This window comes from Panthera leo, chromosome A1, assembly GCF_018350215.1.
Source record: "Panthera leo isolate Ple1 chromosome A1, P.leo_Ple1_pat1.1, whole genome shotgun sequence".
In the NCBI taxonomy this organism is placed as follows: Eukaryota; Metazoa; Chordata; class Mammalia; order Carnivora; family Felidae; genus Panthera; species Panthera leo.
The window spans coordinates 172080719-172100295 of NC_056679.1; the positions used below are offsets into that span (position 1 = coordinate 172080719).

Consider the following 19577-nt stretch of genomic DNA (forward strand, 5'->3'; position numbering starts at 1 on the left):
GAGTACACACACATTATTACATGTATCTCCTCTGCTTAAGTGCACGCTCCGTTGTCTTACCAATTTCATTCACAGAACACAACTTCAAAAATGAGATCAGTGAGAATTTTAAGATGGTGGGCACCTGGGAGGCTCAGTCGGTTGAGTGTCTGACTTCAGCTCAGGTCATGATCTCCCAGTTCATGAGTTCCAGCCCTGCATGGAGCTTGCTGCTGTCAGTGCAGAGCCCACTTCGGATCCTGTGTCCCCTTCTCCCTGCCCCTCCCCCCACTCACTCTCTTTCTCAAAAATAAATAAACATTAAAAAAATTAAAGGTGGTGACAGGAGAGCATTAAACCAAGCATGGGGCTTTTCTGAGTACAGGGCCTTGTGTGTCACACACGCACAGGCCACACACGCACCAAGAAGCAGGCCTTGGTGAATGAGTGCTGGGTAAACAAGCAAGAATGTCCACTACACGACACATTTACTGAAATGAGAAAGATTGACTATGGAGAATAGTTTCTGTGTAAAAAATCAAGATCCTTTATATACATAGCAAACGTTTATTTCTTGCTTGGGCAGAATCTGAAGCAGATGTTCTGCTGTAGCTCCTCTCCAGGTCAAAAATTTAGAAACCTGTATTCCTCCCACAGTTTCAAGGGTCTTGTGCTTCCAGGTGGGAAGAGAAGGAAAGAGAGTATGTAAAAATTACACGGGACATTGCAGGAATTGTGCTTAGAAGTTGGATGTATCACTTTTATCTTCATTTCATTGGCTAGAACTCAGTTATCTGCTTCCACCTAAATGCGAGGGGGCCTGTGAATCCCAGAAGAGGAAATGGGATTGCTCAGCATCTAGTAAGACTCCGATAGAGATCAATGAAGGTTTTGTTTTTTTGTTAGACGTGACTAAAGCATTTTATATGCCATGGGAAATGATCCAGCGTTAGTGGGGCTGACAGAAAGGGCAAATATGTGTTGTTCTGTAAAGGCTGACTTGAATCATAAGATATTTGTTGGTCGAAGGGTACACACTTTGTTATGAGATGGATAAATTCTAGAGACCTACTGTACAGCATGCTGACTAGAGCTAATAATGTTGTAATGTATACTTGAAATTTGCTCAGAGTACATCCTAAGTGTTCTTACCACACACACAGAAAAGGTAACTATGTGAGAGGATGGGTGTTCATTAGGTTGATTGTGGTAATCATTACATAATATCAAAACATCATGTTATATCTGCTATGGTCTGAATGTTTGTGTCCCCCCACCCCGACCCATAAGTTCAACTCCTAGTGCCCAGTGTGATAGTATTAGGAGGTGAGGGCTTTGTGAAATGCTTAAGTCATGAATGTAGAGCCCTCGTGAATGGAATTAGTGCCCTTATTAAAGAGAGCCCGGAAGGCTAGCTTGCCCCTTCCCACCATGTAAGGTTACAACCAGAAAGCACGGTCTATAAACTAGGAAATAGGTTCTCACCAGACACCAAATCTGCTAGTGCCATAATCTTGAACTTCCCAGCGTCCAGAATTATGAGAAATAAATGTGTGTTGTTTAGCAGCCACGCAATTGATGGCATTTTTGTCATAGTAGCCTGAATGGACTAGGACAACACCTTAAATATGTACAATTTTTATTTGTCAATCACACCTCAATATAGCTGGGAAATAAATTAAAAAAAAAACTTTGAGGGGCGCCTGGGTGGCTCAGTCGGTTGAGCGCCGACTTCGGCTAGGGTCACGGTCTCGTGGTCCGTGAGTTTGAGCCCCGCATCGGGCGCCTGTGCTGACAGCTCAGAGCCCGGATCCTGTTTCGGATTCTGTGTCTCCCTCTCTCTGACCCTCCCCCATTCATGCTCTGTCTCTCTCTGTCTCAAAAATAAATAAACGTTAAAAAAAAAAATTAAAAAAAAAACTTTGAAGGGATGTGGAAAGGCTTTGACAGACTTAATTTAATCTCATTTAATTAATTAATTAATTAATTTTTAATTTAATTTTTAATTTTTAAAAATTAACATCCAATTACAATTTACATCCAAATTAGCATATAGTGCAACAATGATTTCAGGAGTAGATTCCTTAGTGCCCCTTACCCATTTAGCCCATCTCCCCTTCCACAACCCCTCCAGTAACCCTCAGTTTGTTCTCCATGAGTCTCTGCTGTTTTGTCCCCCTCCCTGTTTTTATATTATTTTTGTTTACCTTCCCTTATGTTCATCTGTTTTGTCTCTTAAAGTCCTCATATGAGTGACGTCATATGACTTTTGTCTTTCTCTAATTTCACTTAGCATAATATCCTCCAGTTCCATCCACATAGTTGCAAATGGCAAGATTTCATTCTTTTTGATTGCCGAGTAATACTCCATTGTATATATATATATATATGTACCACTTCTTCTTTATCCATTCATCCACTGATGGACATTTGGGCTCCTTCCATACTTTGGCTATTGTTGATAGTGCCGCTATAAACATGGGAGTGCATATGTCCCTTCAAAACAGCACACCTGTATCCCATGGATAAATGCCTAGTAGTGCAATTAGGGTAGTTTTATTTTTAGTTTTTTGAGGAACCTCCATACTGTTTTTCAGAGTGGCTGCACCAGCGTGCATTCCCAACTTAATCTCATTTAATTTAAAAGAAGGTCAGTAAGCATATTACGTATTTTTTAAAAGAATTTGATGACAACTTGTTTTGTTGTAAGGATTATTGCATTTGAAAGAATATTATACTATAACATGCTGCAGAGACATTAATAGTAATTATTATTATGTCATTCTCCCTAAAGCAGAATTCCTGAGTTCAGAAGAACTGAATTCTAGTCCTGGCTCCATTTCATAATGTCATTTAATCATTTAATCTCTATAAGCCTCATTAATCTCTTTGCCTATCCCATGTAGTTAGAAAGACTAAATGAGATAGCATATTTTAAAACAGTAAAGGTTTTGATTGGCTCAATTATTTTAAAATTGTATCAGTATTATAAGAACCCCAGCATCTCCCTTTGTCTTAATTCCAAACTCTGCTTTATCTGCCTTTCTCAAGCGACGGGCTGCTGGGCCTGTGGATGGTTGGGTTTGAATGAGGCCTTGAATTCTTTGGAAGTCACGGCTCAGGGGACTGCCATAAGGGCTGCTCTGCTGTGCATCCGTCCGGCTCCTAGATGTGTGTGTGTGTGTGTGAGGAAGCAGGGGTGGGATGGTGAATGGACAGGAAAGTAGCTTGGAAGATGCCCCCAGACATCTGTGGAATTCTCAGTGGGGAGATTGGTTTAGCACTATTTGGAAGTTTGGGGACTTGCAAGCCCCTCAGAGCTAAAAAAAAAAAAAAGAGTTGCATATCTGCCCCTGAGCTGAGACTTCAAAGAAATAAGGGAGCAGGAAGGCTTCCTCCAGGTCCTTTAGCAAGTACCCAGTAGCCTGCTTCTTTGGATCTTTAACATTGACCCCTGGGGAAAAAACATCACTTGGTCTTCCACTATTGCTTCACTGCCATCATTTAGTGTAGTCTAAAAACCAGACTCGAGCTTCAAATGACACCTAAGAAAAACAGCCACTAAGATACTCCCTACATAGAAAAAAAGTTCAGTTAGGACATATAGAATGCATATCCAGCAAAATAGAACTATTGAAAAAGCTCCCCCTTCCCCTTAGCAATCCATTACACCATGCTGCCTGGACTTCCATCAGCTATCATCTGCATTTCTTTTGCCAGAGGGCTTTTTCTGGCCACCAGAGGCTGCCTTGCTGTGCATGTGGCAGGCTGGCGTTCAGGGTCCAGAAGCATGCCTTAACCAAGGACTGACGAAAGTTAGTATATAAATATCCCATCTTCCTCATCCCTTGGGTAGGATAACTCCGCAGCATGTGTTTTACCCTGGCCTCCAGAATTCTCCAGCGGGATCAGCCCCAGTTACACACAGGGCTAACTTCCTTGATAATAATCCATTTTTTTGGCTTTCTTTGCTTCCTGACTCACTTTCCTACTCTACTACCATTCTTTCCTGGATCACCTCCCACATAAACTACTTGCACTCAAATCCTTGTCCCGGGGTCTGCTTCTTAGGAAACCCAAACTAAGACGTGTAGTGTGCCAAGGGGATTGAATAAAGCAAATAGAATACTCCTGTCTGTGCTCCCCTATTTGACTCCCAGAACACTTTCAGCTTGGTCTGGAAGGATTTTCTCTTTAGAGAATTTGATCAGCTGGAAAGAATGACCTACAGATGCTGATGCCATGTGCTCCCAACTAACAGCCCAGCCAGATCACCCCACGGTGAAGCTCTCAGGAAACAAGTTCCATCTACATTATAGCACTTAACTCTGGTTTTTTAGTTACGTATGCTTAAGTATGAGTGAATAGTTGAGGGCCACCAGGAAACTTCCAATATGATAGATGGAGACCAAATTAATAGCAAAAAGCAGCTGAGAGGAATAAGAGGCTATTCAGGAAGAAGAAAACTTTAAAAATGTACTGTTAGGGGCACTTGGGTGGCTCAGTTGGTTAAGCGTCTGATTTTGGCTCAGGTCATGATCTCATGGTTCCTGGGTCTGAGCCCTGCATCCGCCTCTGTTCTGCCGGCTCAGAGCCTGGGGCCTGATTTGGATTCTGTGTCTCCCTCTCTCTCTGCCCCTCCCACTCACACTCTGTCTCAAAAATAATCATTAAAAAAAAAATTAAAAATGTATTTTTAGTATCCTCATAGGGATAAGAAATTGATAAAGCAGGCTATGACACCATAATGAAGAGACAGTTGAAGAACAAAAGAGAACTATAGAAAAGTGAAAACGGTATAGGCCGCTGGAAGATAAATTTGCGTTCTCCAATAAGGAGCAAAAAGACAGATGGAAAACAGCAGAGTAAAATAGGTGGTAACAGGGCTCTTAAGTCAAGTTTGGCCTTGAGTATACATCAGAAGCTGATGTAGGAGAGCTATTAGAAGATAATAGTGTTGGAACAAAAGAAAATTAAACGTGGGCAGTTGTTTTGCAGGCCAAGAATGGAGGCAGAGGTACTGGTTAGGTAGTTCTTGTGCACTAGTGAGGAGAAATAATGGGCACCTGATATAAAGAGTGGGCATTTGGACAGAAATTAAGAAAAAGATAAGAGATTAAATGGCAGAACTGATGGGGTTTTGGCGTGACGGTGTGGCTCAGAGCTGATGGCCAGGAAAGAATTCTTGAAGACATCCTTGGTGCAAAAAGGTGATTTTATTAAAGCATGGGGACAGGACCCATGGGCAGAAAGAGCTGCACTGGGGTTGTGAAGAGTGACTGGTAATATATCTTCAGGTTAGGAGGGGGTTAGGGACAGCATAAGTTTCTAAGGAATTTTGGAAGTAAGGTTTGTTTCCAGGACTTTGAGGAGCTAGTTCTTGTTAGAAAAACATCATTTATTACTATTTAGTAAAACATCAGTCATGAGACCCTTCAGATGTATATCAGGGGCCATAAGCCTGGAGCATGATTGCCAGCATATATCTTGTGGGGGTGGGGAGGGGTAGAGATAAAGGAAGTTTCCAAAGGATTTTTTACGTGTTTAAGGAGACTCACAGCTCCTCAAGGGGTTAGGACAATGTTAAGCCAAGATTCCCTTTCGGCCCTAGCAAAGTGTCATCATCGAGGCAGCTGAGTTCCTCGAGGAAGGTCACTCTGCCTGTTTCAAGGACTTGTCAATGGGCTGTAGGCAGTAAGGGAATTTAATTTTTCATTTGCCCTTGTTTCCCACATCACCATGGTAAGCACTTAAACCCCCCTACATCTTTTCTTAAATTATTTATTTATTTATTTTGAGAGAGCACGACGGGGAGGGGCAGAGAGAGAGAGGGAGACAAGGAATCTGAAGCAGGCTCCAGGCTCTGAGCTGTCAGCACAGGGCCCAACGCAGGGCTTGAACTTACAAACCCAGAGATCATGACCTGAGCCGAAGTCGGATGCTTGAGTCACTGAACTGCCCAGGCATCCCAAAGCCCCTTATATCTTGATGAGGGTGATATTAGGGCTCCAGGAAACAGAATCTATAGGTTTCTGGAGTTCAGGCTATGAATAAGATTGCCTTTTTCTTGGAGTTTACTAAGTTATCTGTAAACTTAAGGAGACTCCTGTCCTGCATGACTGTGATCTCTACCAGTCAGCCATTTGCTTTCTTTCCTTTTCCCTGTTCTTGGGCAGGCAGGAGTGTCTGAGGAATATCACGCATATCCCACCTCCAGGGTTGGGGGGTGCTCTGCTGTTAGCCTGACTTGGCCCTCAGCTTGCCCCATGCTCCCTCATCAGAATGAATTAAAGTTGTGACTGAGGGGTGCCTTTGTGTGGCTGTGAGTCTGATGTAAAAGGAGGAAGTTAAAGAATGATGAATCTAGATTTTTTTTCTGCAAGATCCTAAATGGATTGGGCTCTATTAAGCAAGATGAGGAATCAGTGAGGGCTAGTAGATTGGAGTATGTGCAGGAGGTAGAATGAAGATTCCCAAGTTCAGGTTCAATCAATATTTTCTCAGATCTCACTATGTGTCAGAGAGTAGGATAAAGTTCTGTCTGGGTCCTTTGAGGAAAGGCAGAGGTGAGCCACCACACACACACACACACACACACACACACACACACACACACACAAAAGACAACCGGTGTTTGTAGTTAGAGGCACAGCCCTTGGCCTGGAGGCGATGGGACGACAATGAGTGTGCAGGATACTTGGTGACAGGAATTCCAAGTACACGCTTGCGCAGGATGCGCCGTTGGCGTCTGCCCTGAAGAGGTACGAGCGCCTGCTTGGTCACCAAGAGGACATTTACACCACGCCAAACCCTAGGATGTAGTCTCTGAGTCTACCAGCAAGACCTGAATCCTCTGGACTTTCTGTAGTGCAAAGGAGGCATGGTGCGCATGCGCGTAGCAACCCCAGGGCTCAATCACAGGCGGCGGGAAGTTGGTTTTTCTGAGTAGCAACTGAGCAGCTTGAAGACGGATTGGAGGCGACAGACCAATAAACAAACATTTCATTGGCTTAGCTTGCTCAGCCTCCCAATTCTACAGCTTCCCATTGGACATTTCAAGCAGAGCAGGGGCGTGACTCCCGGGGCTCCGCCCCGCGCTCTGGCCCAGGCTCGGGGTTCTGGGCTGAGGGAGCGGGACGGAAGTGAGCGGGTCCCGCCCCTTCCCCCTCTCTTTGCTGGAGTCGCTGCCGCCGCCGCTGCCCGCTTTCCGGCGAGCCGGAGTCTCCGTGCCGTACCCTTGGTCCCCGGCCGCGCGGAGCCGGGATGCACTGCTCCTGCTGTGGGTTCTCATCATGGAGACCAAACGGGTGGAGATTCCCGGCAGCGTCCTGGACGATCTCTGCAGGTACCACGTCGCCCCTTGCTGCCACGGCCCCCTGAGTCCCCTACTCGTTTTCTGTCACGTTGGTCGACCCCGGAGGCCTCCGCGCCCCCTCCCCCCCGGCCGCATCCTTGTTCTCGCTTTCCGGTCCCGCCGCTGCTCGCTTTCCCGGGTCGACCCTTCTCTCCCACGACACCACCCGGTCTTTCACCCGCAGCCTCCCGGTTTCTCACGGCCCCTCCGTCCTTCTTGCGGAGCACCGGAATTTCCTCATTTTCTTAGTTCCTAACTCTTTTGCTTTCCTGAAAGTGAAGCCGCTGCGCCAAAGTCCGGGTCTTGAGCGTTTTTCGGCTGCCTCTTCCCCCTCCCATTGTTTTTTTCTGCCTTTGACTTTTATAGAACCGCTCCCCCCGACCCCCTCCGTCTTATTCCTCAATTCTGTCGAAAGACCCCAAAGTTTTGAATCTTCGTCCCACGCCCCCGGACCTACGCAGGGAGCAGTTTCAAACTTACCCTTTCGCTCGTGTGTTCTTCCACGTCCCTGGCATTTTCTAAATTGCTCTGAAGAATTACTCCCTTGTTTATCCCCAAACTTACCGTTGGAAGGGGGAAAAAGTCTAGAGTTGCTTTTCTTTTCATTCTTCAATTTTCCTTGAAGGAGATTCTCAGCTGCAGGATTTTAACTCGTGGTATACTTTTACAAGAGAAATTTTTTTGCATTCTTCCTGTTGTTAGCTATAATTTCAGATAGCGAAAATTGTAAAATGGACTTAAAATATTTTCCCGAAGTAAAATTTTTCGTACAGTAACACCCTGGGTTGTCGCCGGCTAAGTGGATTGTGAGATAACTTAAATTACAAGTGAGTAAAAGGCTCTGATAAAAAACAAAACAAAACATCTTTTCAAGTGTGTTTACTGTATTTATGTCTAGAATTCTGACTTTGAATAGTTGTGTCACATTCACGCTTTTTCTTCTTTTTTTTTTTTTTTAAATGGGAAAGAAAGAACACACTTGTGGAGGTACTGTTGTGTGCCAGGCACTGGGTGCTCCTTTCTCATATATCATTTTATTTAATCCTGGAAACAATTCTTGTAGGTGCAGTTCTTTACATTTTCATCTGACAAACAGACTTGGTTTGTAATCTACACAAGGTCACGTTTCTTGTAATTCAGAAAATCAGGATTTGAAACCTAGGTCTTTTTCTCTACAATCAATGCCTGTACTTTTTCTCCTATGCCAGGTAGGCCTTACAGAAAATCAAGTCTAACATTTTAAACCTCACAAAAGTACACGTAGATAAGTAAATAGACTAATTTTGCAACTAATAAGAATGTCACTGTACTTCTTTGGTGATGATATGATTATAATTTTTGGAATATGATCGCTTCAAATGAACCACTTAAAATGTGCTTATTTTCTATGATCCCAAATTTCATAAGAAAAAAAGAGATTTGAGCGGCGCCTGGGTGGCTCAGGTCATGATCTCTTGGTTCATGGATTTGAGCCCCATGTCAGGCTCTGTGCTGACAACTCAGAGCCTGGAGTCTGCTTCAGATTCTCTGTTTCCCTCTCTCCCTTCTTCCCCCACTCATGGTCTCTTTCTCAAAAATAAATAGACATTAAAAAATTAAAAATATTTGATGTATATGTGTGTGGATAAATGGACGAACATGTACAAGAAGTGAGAGTATGATTTTTCTTGTTGTTTCCAAGATTTTTTAAAAGGATGTGTGTTTTCTAGTTAGAAAAAAAAGTAAAATGAGTACGTATTTGAAAAGGTGAGCAAGAATTATGTACGGATTAATAGGGATACACATTAAAAAAAAAGATGGGTAATCTTATACATTTTAGAGGCATCTAATAAAGTAATCTTTCTACTAGTATGGGTTTATTTTGGGTACTACGGAGGATTAAATATAATAACATATTGTTGTGTTTTGTAAACAATACGTTAAACATCTGATGAATGTTAAAGATTCTTACTAGGTTTTCCAGTGAGTGTATTTAAGCAATTTTATACAGATTTTTTGGAATAGAGTAACTTTTTTTTTTCTTCCAAGAAATGAGAGTAACTTTTTTGCAATTACTGTGTTTTGGTTATATAAATGAGGATTGTATGTTTAAAAACTAGGGCTAACTACCTGACAAACTAATAAACCAAATAACCATTTCTTAAAACTTTGAGTTTTAAAATAATGACATTTTAATGTTAATATTTTAATGTTTTTGTTGATTAAAGATGTTTAATGTTAACAATTCAGGTTTTTTTGATTTGGCACAAGAAGTGCCAGACACAAGAAGTCTGGGAAAATCAATCAAATTGATAACACTGGTTATTTCTAGGTAGAATGAAATTAGAAGAGAGGAAGGAAAGACTGTTGTCTAAATGTTCTAGTGAACATTCTAGTAAACGTGTATGTAAAAAGTAGATCTGCCCCATTTTATGGTGACATTTGCCTCTGTTGCACCATTAAAAGTGCATTTGACATTAAAAGTCAAAGAATTTTTCAATACCATTTAAATTAGCTTACTAAAGGCTTGAAAAGCATGTTTTTCAAGTAAAAACTGAAATCTACAGCTTAAGTTGTTTCTGTTTTAAAGAAATGCTTGGAGTTTTTTTTAGAGCCCCTTTAAGAATTAAATGGTGAGGCCACTCCAGTGTTAAAAGGAGAAAGGTATTTTCTGGCAACTAATGTTGCTGCTATTTTGGTGATTGTGTAAGCTAATCAAATACTTCATGCTCATCTTCAGCTTGCCATTTTAGTGTTCAATTCTACTGCAACAGTTTTGTACTAATTGTAGTTCTGCTGATGTTCCATTTGTAGGAAAATTGAAAAGATGACATTTTGTGAAGTCCCATAATTATTGTGGAAAGCACTTTATTTCAGCTTTTACTATATATTGTAGTATACTGTATACTAGGTATATATAACATATTTTTATTTTATTTTTATTTTACTTTATTATTTTTTTAGTAATCTCTACACCCACATGTAGAACTCATGACCCCAAGATCAAGAGTCACATGCTCCTCCCACTGAGCCAGCCAGGTGCCCCTGCACACACTTTTAAATCTTTAAAACAGGAAAACCATGTACAGGATGAAATTATCAAAGTGTAATTTTCATGTATTAAAGTTTCCTTTGTCTTACAAAGTTTCTTTTTAAGAAAAAATAATTTATTTTGAGAGAGAACCAGTTGGGGAGAGCGAGAATCCCAAGCAGGCATTGCACTGTCAGCACGTGACCGATGCCGGGCTCACGCCTACAAACCATGAGATCGTGACCTGAGCAGGATTGAGAGTTGGACGCTTAATCCACTGAGCCACCCAGGTGCCCCTAAAGTTTCTTAAAGAAGCTAGCTTTTAGCTATTAAAAAGATGTGCTCATGAGTAAGGTTAAAAAAAAAAAAATCGAAGAGTACAGGTGAAGTTATGAAAGAAATGCAACAGCCTCCTTCCCGCCCCTTTTTATCTCACTTCTGCTCCCTGGGTTTTTACCTGTTTTGTGGTAAATTCTTCTGATAGATACTTCAGTATTTTAAAATATACTTGCACCAGTTTGTTTTATCAACATCGTATGTTAAATTGAGGATTTAGTGCACCTTGTTAGATATCAGGTGATAAGGGTTGAGAGCATCACACAATATTTACATTCCATTTTGTAACCTTGTGAGGGCTGTTACACGTTTTACTGTTGGTTGATTGCAAAAGCTGAACAAGAATAATAGCATTTGTTACATGGAATTGCTATGTACGTATTTTTCACAGTAGAGGCAGGTTTACAATGGCTAGGATTTTGTTTTTTTTCCCTCTAGCCATAGTCAGGATCCTTTTGTAAGGGTGTTGAAAGGGAATGCCAGAATGAATTCTCCTTTCTTACATCCTACTAATTGGTCAAAGTGCTGCCTTTCACAGTTTTGTCTTTTGGAGAAAGAAGCATGTGCTTTCTTCATAATTCTCTCATTTCTGGCTATTCCTTATTTATTTGTTTATTTAAGATTTTATTTTTGAGTAATCTCTACACCCAACTTATAAATGGGTCTTGAATTTATAATCCCTAGATCAGGAGTCACACGCTGCACTGACTGAACCAGGCAGGTGCCCTTCTGGCATTTCTTGAAGTCCTTCTTTTTTCTTTTTGATTGTCTTTTTATTCTACTTTCGGCTTTTTGCTTCATACTTGGATTATGATTCTCTTGTACATTTTCCTTTCTTCCCCAGCACAACCAGAATAGCTTCCTCCTCTCCATTCTTGTCTGCTCCTTTATTATAGCCTCGGTCTTACCCTCAGTCATACTGTCTATTCTACAAAATTGTTTTTTCCTGGAGAGTGCCCTCTTGGAGACCTCCACCCTTCTAGCCCAATCTAAACTCGTTGTTCCCTAGATTTGCCAAACTACTGGCCTACTAGAATTCCTTTCAAGGCTCTCCCAGGTTGCATTTATTATCTCTTAAATTTCATGTTTTATGCTTCCTTGGTTGTCATTCTTATTTTGCTGGTGCACATTCAAAAGTAATTTCCTTTGAGAGGGTCATTAGGAAGTAAACTTCTGAGTCCTTATAGGACTAAAATGCCTGTTTCTCTTCTCACACGTATGCTCCCAGGTGGTCCGGGGTCCACACTTTGAGTACCTAGGTTGTAGGAGATAACTTCAACTTCCGGGCCTTTTTTTTTTTTTTTTAAAGTAGGCTTCACACCCAGGGTGGAGCCCAGTGTGTGGCCTGAACTCATGACCTTGAGATTGAGACCTGAGCTAAGGTCAAGAGTCTGACCCTTAACTGACTGAGCCACTTAGGTGCCTCCAGGGCCAGTTTTTTAATACATGGTTTTCTTTGTCATGCGCCAGATTTTCCTTAGATGTTGGCTGATTTTTGTTGCTGTTTCATATTTAAGATGAGGGTATATAGGAGCTTATTTATTGACAGGCTTCTCTTTTATGTGAGTAGATAGGGTGCTAGCTCTTACATTGGGGATCCTTAAACCAGTGTGTGGGAGTTTTGCTTTGGGGTGCCATCGCCCAAACCTATCTGCTAAAGTTAGGAAAGAGCTTTGGGTATTCTTCCCCCTTCCCCCGCTCTTTTGTAGGAGAAACTCCTGACTCCTTTAAAGGAGTGAAAGAAGAGTAGACATTCTTCTATTACATAAGTAGACCTTGCTGTTCCCTTCTCCCTTTTTAAAAATTGAAGTATATGACATAAGGTTACATTAGTTTCAAATGTACAACGTAAGTGATTTGGCAGCTCTGTTATGCTATGCTCCCAAGTCTAGCCGCCATCTGTCACCATACAATGCTATTAAAATACCATTGACCATATTTCCTATGCCATACCTTTTGTCTCTGTGATTGACTCTTTCTAAATCGGAGGCATGTATCTCCCACTCCTTTCACCCATTTTGCCCATCCCTGTAATCCCCTCTCCTCTGACAAGCATCAGTTTATTCTCTGTATTTATGGGTCTGTTTCAGTTTTGTTTGCTTACTTGTTTTGTTTGTTTTTAGATACCAGACATGAGTGAATGAATATTCGGTATGTGTCTTTCTCTGACTTATTTCACTTGGTGTATGTAATACTCTCTAGGTGCATCCATGTTTTCGCAAATGGCAAGTTCTCATTCTTTTTTATGGCTCAGTGATACTCCACTGTGTATATATGCATATATATGTATCTCTCTCTCTCTCTCTCTCTCTCTCTGTGTATCTTTATCTATTCATTTATTGATGGACACTTAGGTTGCTTCTGTATCTTGGCTATTGTAAATAATGCTGCAATAAACATAGGGGTGCGTATATCTTCTTGAATTAGTGTTTTTGTTTTCTTTCGGTTAATACCCAGTAGTGGAATTAACAGATCATATCGTATTTCTGTTTTTTAATTTTTTGAGAACTCTTGATATTGTTTTCCACGGTGGCTGCACCAATGTAAATTCTCACCAACAATCACGTGGGTTTCTTTTTCTCCTTGCCAACAGTTGTTATTTCTTATCCTTTGGTTGTGGCCATTGTGAGATCTCATACTATCTCAGGTATGAGATGATATCTCATGGTTTTGATTTGCATTTCCCTGGTAATTAGTGATGTTGAGCATCTTTTCATGTGTCTCTTTGCCATCTGTATGTCTATGGAAAAATACCTATTCAAGTCCTCTGCTGTTTTTAATTGGATTATTTGTTTTTTGATGTTGTGTAAGTTCTTTATATATTTTGGCTATTCACCCTTTATTGGATATATCATTTGGGAATATCTTCTTCCATTTAATACGTTGCATTGTTGTTTTGTTGATGGTTTCCTTTGCTGTGCTAAAGCTTTTTATTTTGGTGTAGTCCCAATGGTTTATTTTTTGCTTCTGTTTTCTTTCCTGAACAGACATACCCAGAAAAATGTTGCTAAGTTGGATGTCAAAGAAATTACTGCCTATGTTTTCTTCCGGGAGTTTTATGGTTCATGTTTTACATTTAGATCTTTAGTCCATTTTGAGTTTATTTTTGTGTGTGGTGTTAGAAAGTGGTCCAGTTTCATTCTTTTGCAATTGGATGTCCAGTTTTATCTGCACCATTTATTGAAGAGACGATCTTTTCCCTGTATGTGTTCTTGGATCCTTTGTTGTAGATTAATTGGCCACAGAAACGTGGGTTTATTTCTGGGCTCTCTGTTCCATTGATCTGCATGTGTATTTTTGTGTAGTACCATAGTGCGAGTGGGGGAGAGGGACAGAGGAGAGAGAGAATTCCACTCAGTGTGGAGCCCATAACCCTGGGATCATGACGTGAACTGAAATCACGAGTAAGATTCTCAACCAAATGAGCCACCCAGACACCCCAGTCCTGTACTATTTTGATTATAGCTTTGTGGTATATCTTGAAATCTGGGATTGTGATACCTCCGTCTGTATTCTTTATCAAGAAAGCTTTGGCTATTTGGGGTCTTTCGTAGTTCCATACAAATGTTAGAATTATTTGTTCTACTTCTGTGAAAAATGCTATTGGTATTTTGGTAGGAGTTGCGTTAAATCTGTAGATTGCTTTGGGTAGTATGGACATTTTAACAATATTCTTATAATCCATGAGCATGGAATGTCTTTCCATTTGTGTTGTCTTCAATTTTTTTCATCAGTGTTTCATAGTTTTCAGATTATAGGTCTTTTACCTCCTTGGTTAAGTTTATTCCTAGATAATTTATTCTTTTTTGGTGCAGTTGTAAATGAGCTTGTTTTGTTATTCTACTTCATTATTGGTGTATAGAAATGCCATAGATTACTGTATATTAGTTTTGTATCCTGTAACTTTGCTGAATTCATTCATTATTTCTAATAGTCTTTTTTTGTGTGGAATTTTTAGTTTTTTGTGTATAGTATCGTATCTGCACACAGTGACAGTTTTACTTCTTTCTTAGCAATTTTGATGCCTTTTTATTTCTTTTTCTTATCTGCTGCAGCTAAGCCTTTCAGTACTGTGTTGAGTAAGTGGCAAGAATGGGTATATCCTTGTCTTGTGTGCCTGATACTAGAAGAAAAGCTGTCAGTTTTTCACCATTGAGTATGATGTTAGCTGTGGGTTTGTTATATGTGGTCTTTATTATGTTGAGGTATGCTTCTTCTAAACCCACTATTTTGAGATTTTTTTTTTTTTTTAATTTTTAATGTTTATTTTTGAGAGAGAGAGAGAGACAGAGTGTGAGCAGGGGAGGAGCAGAGAGAGAGGGAGACACAGAATCTGAAGCAAGCTTCAGGCTCTGAACTGTCAGCACAGAGCCCAACATGGGGCTCGAACTTACGAACCACGAGATTATAACCTGAGCCGAAGTTGGTCGCTTAACCAACTGAGCCACCCAGGTGCTCCTGTTTTGAGAGTTTTTATCATGATCGGATGTTGAATTTTGCCAATTTCTTTTTTTGTATCTGTTGAGATGCTCATATGATTTTTATTCTTCATTACATTAATGCAGTGTATCTTGATTGATTTGTGTATATTGACCCATCTTAGCATCCCAGGAATAAGTCTCAATTGATAGTAGCGACTGATCCTTTTAACATATTGTTGCATGCAGTTTGCTCATGTTTTGTTGAGGTTTTTTACATCAGTGTTTATCAGGGATATTGGCCTGTAGTTTTCTTCTTTCGTAGTGTCTTTGTCTAGTTTTGGTATCAGTGTAATGCTGGCCTTGGAGAATGTACTTGGAAGTTTTGTTTCCTGTTGTACTTTTTGGAATGGTTTGAGGCGAATAGGTATTAACTCTTTAAATGTTTGGTGGCATTCACTTGTGAATACATCTGGTCCTGGACTTTGCTTGTTGGGAGTTTTTTTGATTACTGATTCAGTTTTGTTACTAGGAATCAAGTCTATTCAGATTTTCTGTTTCTTCCTGATTCACTTTTAGAAAAATGTGTGTTTCTAGGAATTTATCCATTTCTTCTAGGTTGTCCAATTTGTTGGCATATAATTTTTTATAGTAGTCTCTTATAACCATTTGTATTTCTGTGGTGTCCATTTTTCTCTTTCGTTTCTGATTTATTTTACTTGGGTCTTTTTTCTTTTTCTCTTGATGAGTCTAGCTAAAGGTTTATCATTGTTTATCTTTTCAAAGAAACAGCTCTTGGTTTCATTGATCTTTTCTGTGTTTTTTTTTTTTTTTAGGTTCTATATCATTTATTACTGCTCTGATCTTTATTATTTCCTTTTTTCTACTAACTTTGGCCTGTTCTTTTTTTAGTTTCTTTAGGTGTAAGATTGTTTGAGATTTTTCTTGTTTCTTAAGGCAGACCTGTATTGCTATAAATTTCCTTCTTACAGCTGTTTTTGCTGCATCTCAAAGATTTTGGACTGTTGTGTTTCACTGTCATTGGCCTCCATGTATTTTTTTTATTTCCTCTTTAATTTCATTTGGTTGTTTAGTAGCATGTTGTTTAGTTCCCATGTGTTTTTCTTTTTTTTTTTCTTGTAATTGAGTTCTAGTTTTATACTGTTGTGGTTGGAAAAGATGCATGATATGATGTCAGTCTTCTTAAATTTACTGACACTTGTTTTGTAGCCTAATGTGTGATCCATCCCAGGGAATGTTTCATGTGTACTTGAAAAGAATGTGTATTCTGTTGTTTTAGTATGGAATATTCTGTATATATCTGTTAAGTCCATTTGGTGTAACGTGTCAAAGACATGTTTCCTTACTTATTTTCTTTGTCTGGATGATCTATCAGTTGATGTTAAAGTGGGGTGTTCAGGTCCCCTGCTATTATTGTATTACTGTCAGTTTCTTTCTCTATGTCTGTTAATAATTGTTTTATGTATTTAGGTGCTTCAGGGTCGGGTACATAGATATTTACAATTGCATATCCTCTTTTTTGTATTGATCGTTTTATCATTAAGTAATTCCCTTTGTCTCTTTGTTTTGAGATCTGTTTTGTTTAATGTAAGTATTGCTGCTCTGGTGTTTTGTTGTTCTTGTTTTTGTTTGTTTCTTTTTTTCTTTTTGCTGCTTCCATCTGCATGGAATATCTTTTTCCATCTCACCACTCAGTCTGTATGTGTCTTTAAGGTCTGAAGTGAATCTTTTCTAAACGGCCTATTGCTGGGTCTTGTTTTTTGTCCATTCTGTCACCCTGTGTCTTTTGTTTGAAGCATTTAGACCATTTACATTTAAAGTAATTGTCAATAGGTGTATACTTATGCCATGATGTTACTTGTTTTCTGGTTATGTAGTTCTTGTCTGTTCCTTTCTTCTTTTGCTCTTGTATTGATGAGTTTCTTTGCTGCTAGACTTGGTTTGCTTTTTTATTTTTTGTGTATCTATTATAGGTTTTTGGTTTGAAGTTACCGTGAGATTAGTATATAACATCTTAAATATGTAGCAGTCTATATTAAGTTGATGGTCACTTAAATTTGAACACATTCTAAAAGAATTTCATTTTTACCATCCCTCCATGTTTTATGTATATGTTGTCATATTTTACATCTTTTTGTGAGTCACCTTAACTAATTGTTTAGATATAACTGATTTGACTATTTCTTTCATTTAACTTTCACATTAGCTTTATAATTGCTTACTACCCTTATTGTATATTAGCTTTTATTCATGAATTTTTTTCCATTCATAATTTTCTTTTAATTATAGCTTTTTCTTTCCCACTTAATGAAGTCCCTTTAATGTTCCTTAAGGCTGGTTTAGTGGTGATGAACTCCTTTCACTTTTGTGTGGGTAACTGTTTATCTCCTCTTCAATTCTGAATAGTAATCTTGCTGGGTAGATCATTCTTTGCAGTTCTTTCCTTTCAGCATTTTGAATATATCATGCCACTCATTTCTGGCCTGCAAAATTTTTGCTGGAAAATTAGCTGATAGATTTGTGGGATATTCCTTGTACATGACTATTTGCCTCTTTCTTTTTGCTTTTAAAACTTTTAAAATTTTTAGTCTTTGACATTTTAATTATTATGTGTCATGGTATAGAACTCTTTGGGTTCATCTTTCTCTCCTTTTGGGACTCCTTCTAATACAAATGTTTGTTCGCTTGATGTTATCCAAGAGATCTCATAACCTATCCTGTATTTCTTCTTTTTTTACTGTCCAGCTTGGGTACTTTCCATTACCCTATTTTTCAGATTGCTGCTCCTACATCTTCTAATTTTTTTAAGCTTATTTATTTTGAGAGAGAATGTGCATGTGGGAGCAAGCAGGGAAGGGGCAGAGAGAGAGTGAGAGAGAGAAAATCCAAGCAGGCTCTGTACCCGTGGGATTCTTTACTTGAGGCTTTAACCCATGAACCGTGAGGTCATGACCTCAGCCGAAATCAAGAGTTGGATATTTAACCCTCTGAGCCACCCAGGTGCCCCTTCTAATGATTTTTGTTTTTTTAAACACTCAGGCATTTTTTTTGTTTTGTTTTGTGGTTTTTTTTTTTTTTTTGTTTTGTTTTTTTTTTTTTTTTTTTAGAGAGAGAGAGAGAGTGGGAAGGAGAGGGGCAGAGGGAGAGAGAAAGAGAATCTTAAGCAGGCTTCATAGCTTCACACTCTGTGGGATGCCCTGGCGTGTTTCTCCTTTTTCTTTTAAAGTCCTACTTCTTAACTCCCTTTTCCAGTTGACCTTTCTTCACTTGGGGCTTTTCTGGGTTGGGATGGGAATGAAATTGGATTTCTTTGTGCTATGCACTTTTTGCCACATTTTAGATTGTGGTTAGTGTCTAGAAACTTTACTAGAAATGAAAATTTCTATTTAAAGATAGTAGGTTGTACATAGACATCTACTTCACTAAAAGAGTAAAGTTTAAAAATTCTTAAGTACATAAAACCACAAGAAAAGGAAGAATGGGTGAAAGGATGAGCAACAAAATTTCGGAACTATAAAGGAAAAAGGAATACTGTATATGACTTAGTAGATCTAATAGACCTGAATGAGAGTGCTGTAATAGTGTCAATCTATTCTAAAATAAGAATATTGAAAAATGGAAGAAGTGAATTTATATATCCTGTGTACATGTATATACACATATATATATCCTGAAAGCCCTCAGCCTTCTTCTGTTCCGCTCCTAGAATGTGGCAGCTTGTCCTTTACTCTCCCAAGTCTGACATTGGAAGATTCTTTAGGTGATTTGACTAGCTCGTGAAGAAAGACTTGATGACACTGACATTGTTTCCCCAATTAAATGGCTCAGCCTGATCACTTACCTTAAATGACGCCTTATAGTTTGATAAGCCTTCTAAATAGCTTTGTGGCCTTTCACTTAAATATGGATATCTGAAATAGGCTTCTTAACATTAAAAGGTAGAGTTTAAAGCTCAAAGAAAGGAAAAGCAACTGGGAGCAAGCAAACTATGCAGATAGAAGAAAATTTAAACTATATTGATCTCCTTAGAGAGGTAGATTTTTACAATCATGGAATAACAGGATAATCTATAAAAGCATAATTTAAACAGATAGCATTTGGAAATTAAAAATATGAGAGCAGAAACAATCTTAATAGATGGTTTGCAAGATACAGTTAATAATGTTTCTCAGAAGGTTGGGGTGGGGGGCAGAGGAGGAATCAGAGGTAGGAAATATCAGAGGAGAGTAAAGAATCGTGAGGATCAGTTCATGAGGTCCTTCAGCACTGAGGGATGTGAATTTCCAAAGAAGCAAGGTCCATTGATTGGCCAGTGCAGTAGATGAAAAATAGACAGCTGGGAAATTTCATAATACTGGGGACAGAAGGAAGAACCTAGAAGCTTCCAGACTGGAAAAAAAATACATCAGACAAATCTGAAATGCTTTGTCTTCTCACCATCAAAATTGGAGGCAGGTGG

The 19577-nt window shown here is 39.3% G+C and overlaps 1 protein-coding gene across 1 annotated transcript in view; it reads left to right on the forward strand.

Moving 5' to 3' along the window:
- Positions 1-7117: 7117 nt before the first annotated feature.
- Positions 7118-19577, forward strand: part of DCP2 (decapping mRNA 2) — a 49415-nt gene continuing 36955 nt past the window's right edge. Inside the window, exon 1 of the mRNA XM_042945299.1 lies at positions 7118-7324. Coding sequence (XP_042801233.1) covers positions 7272-7324 — 53 coding nt within the window. The 5' untranslated portion in view covers positions 7118-7271. The remainder of the gene's footprint in view (positions 7325-19577) is intronic.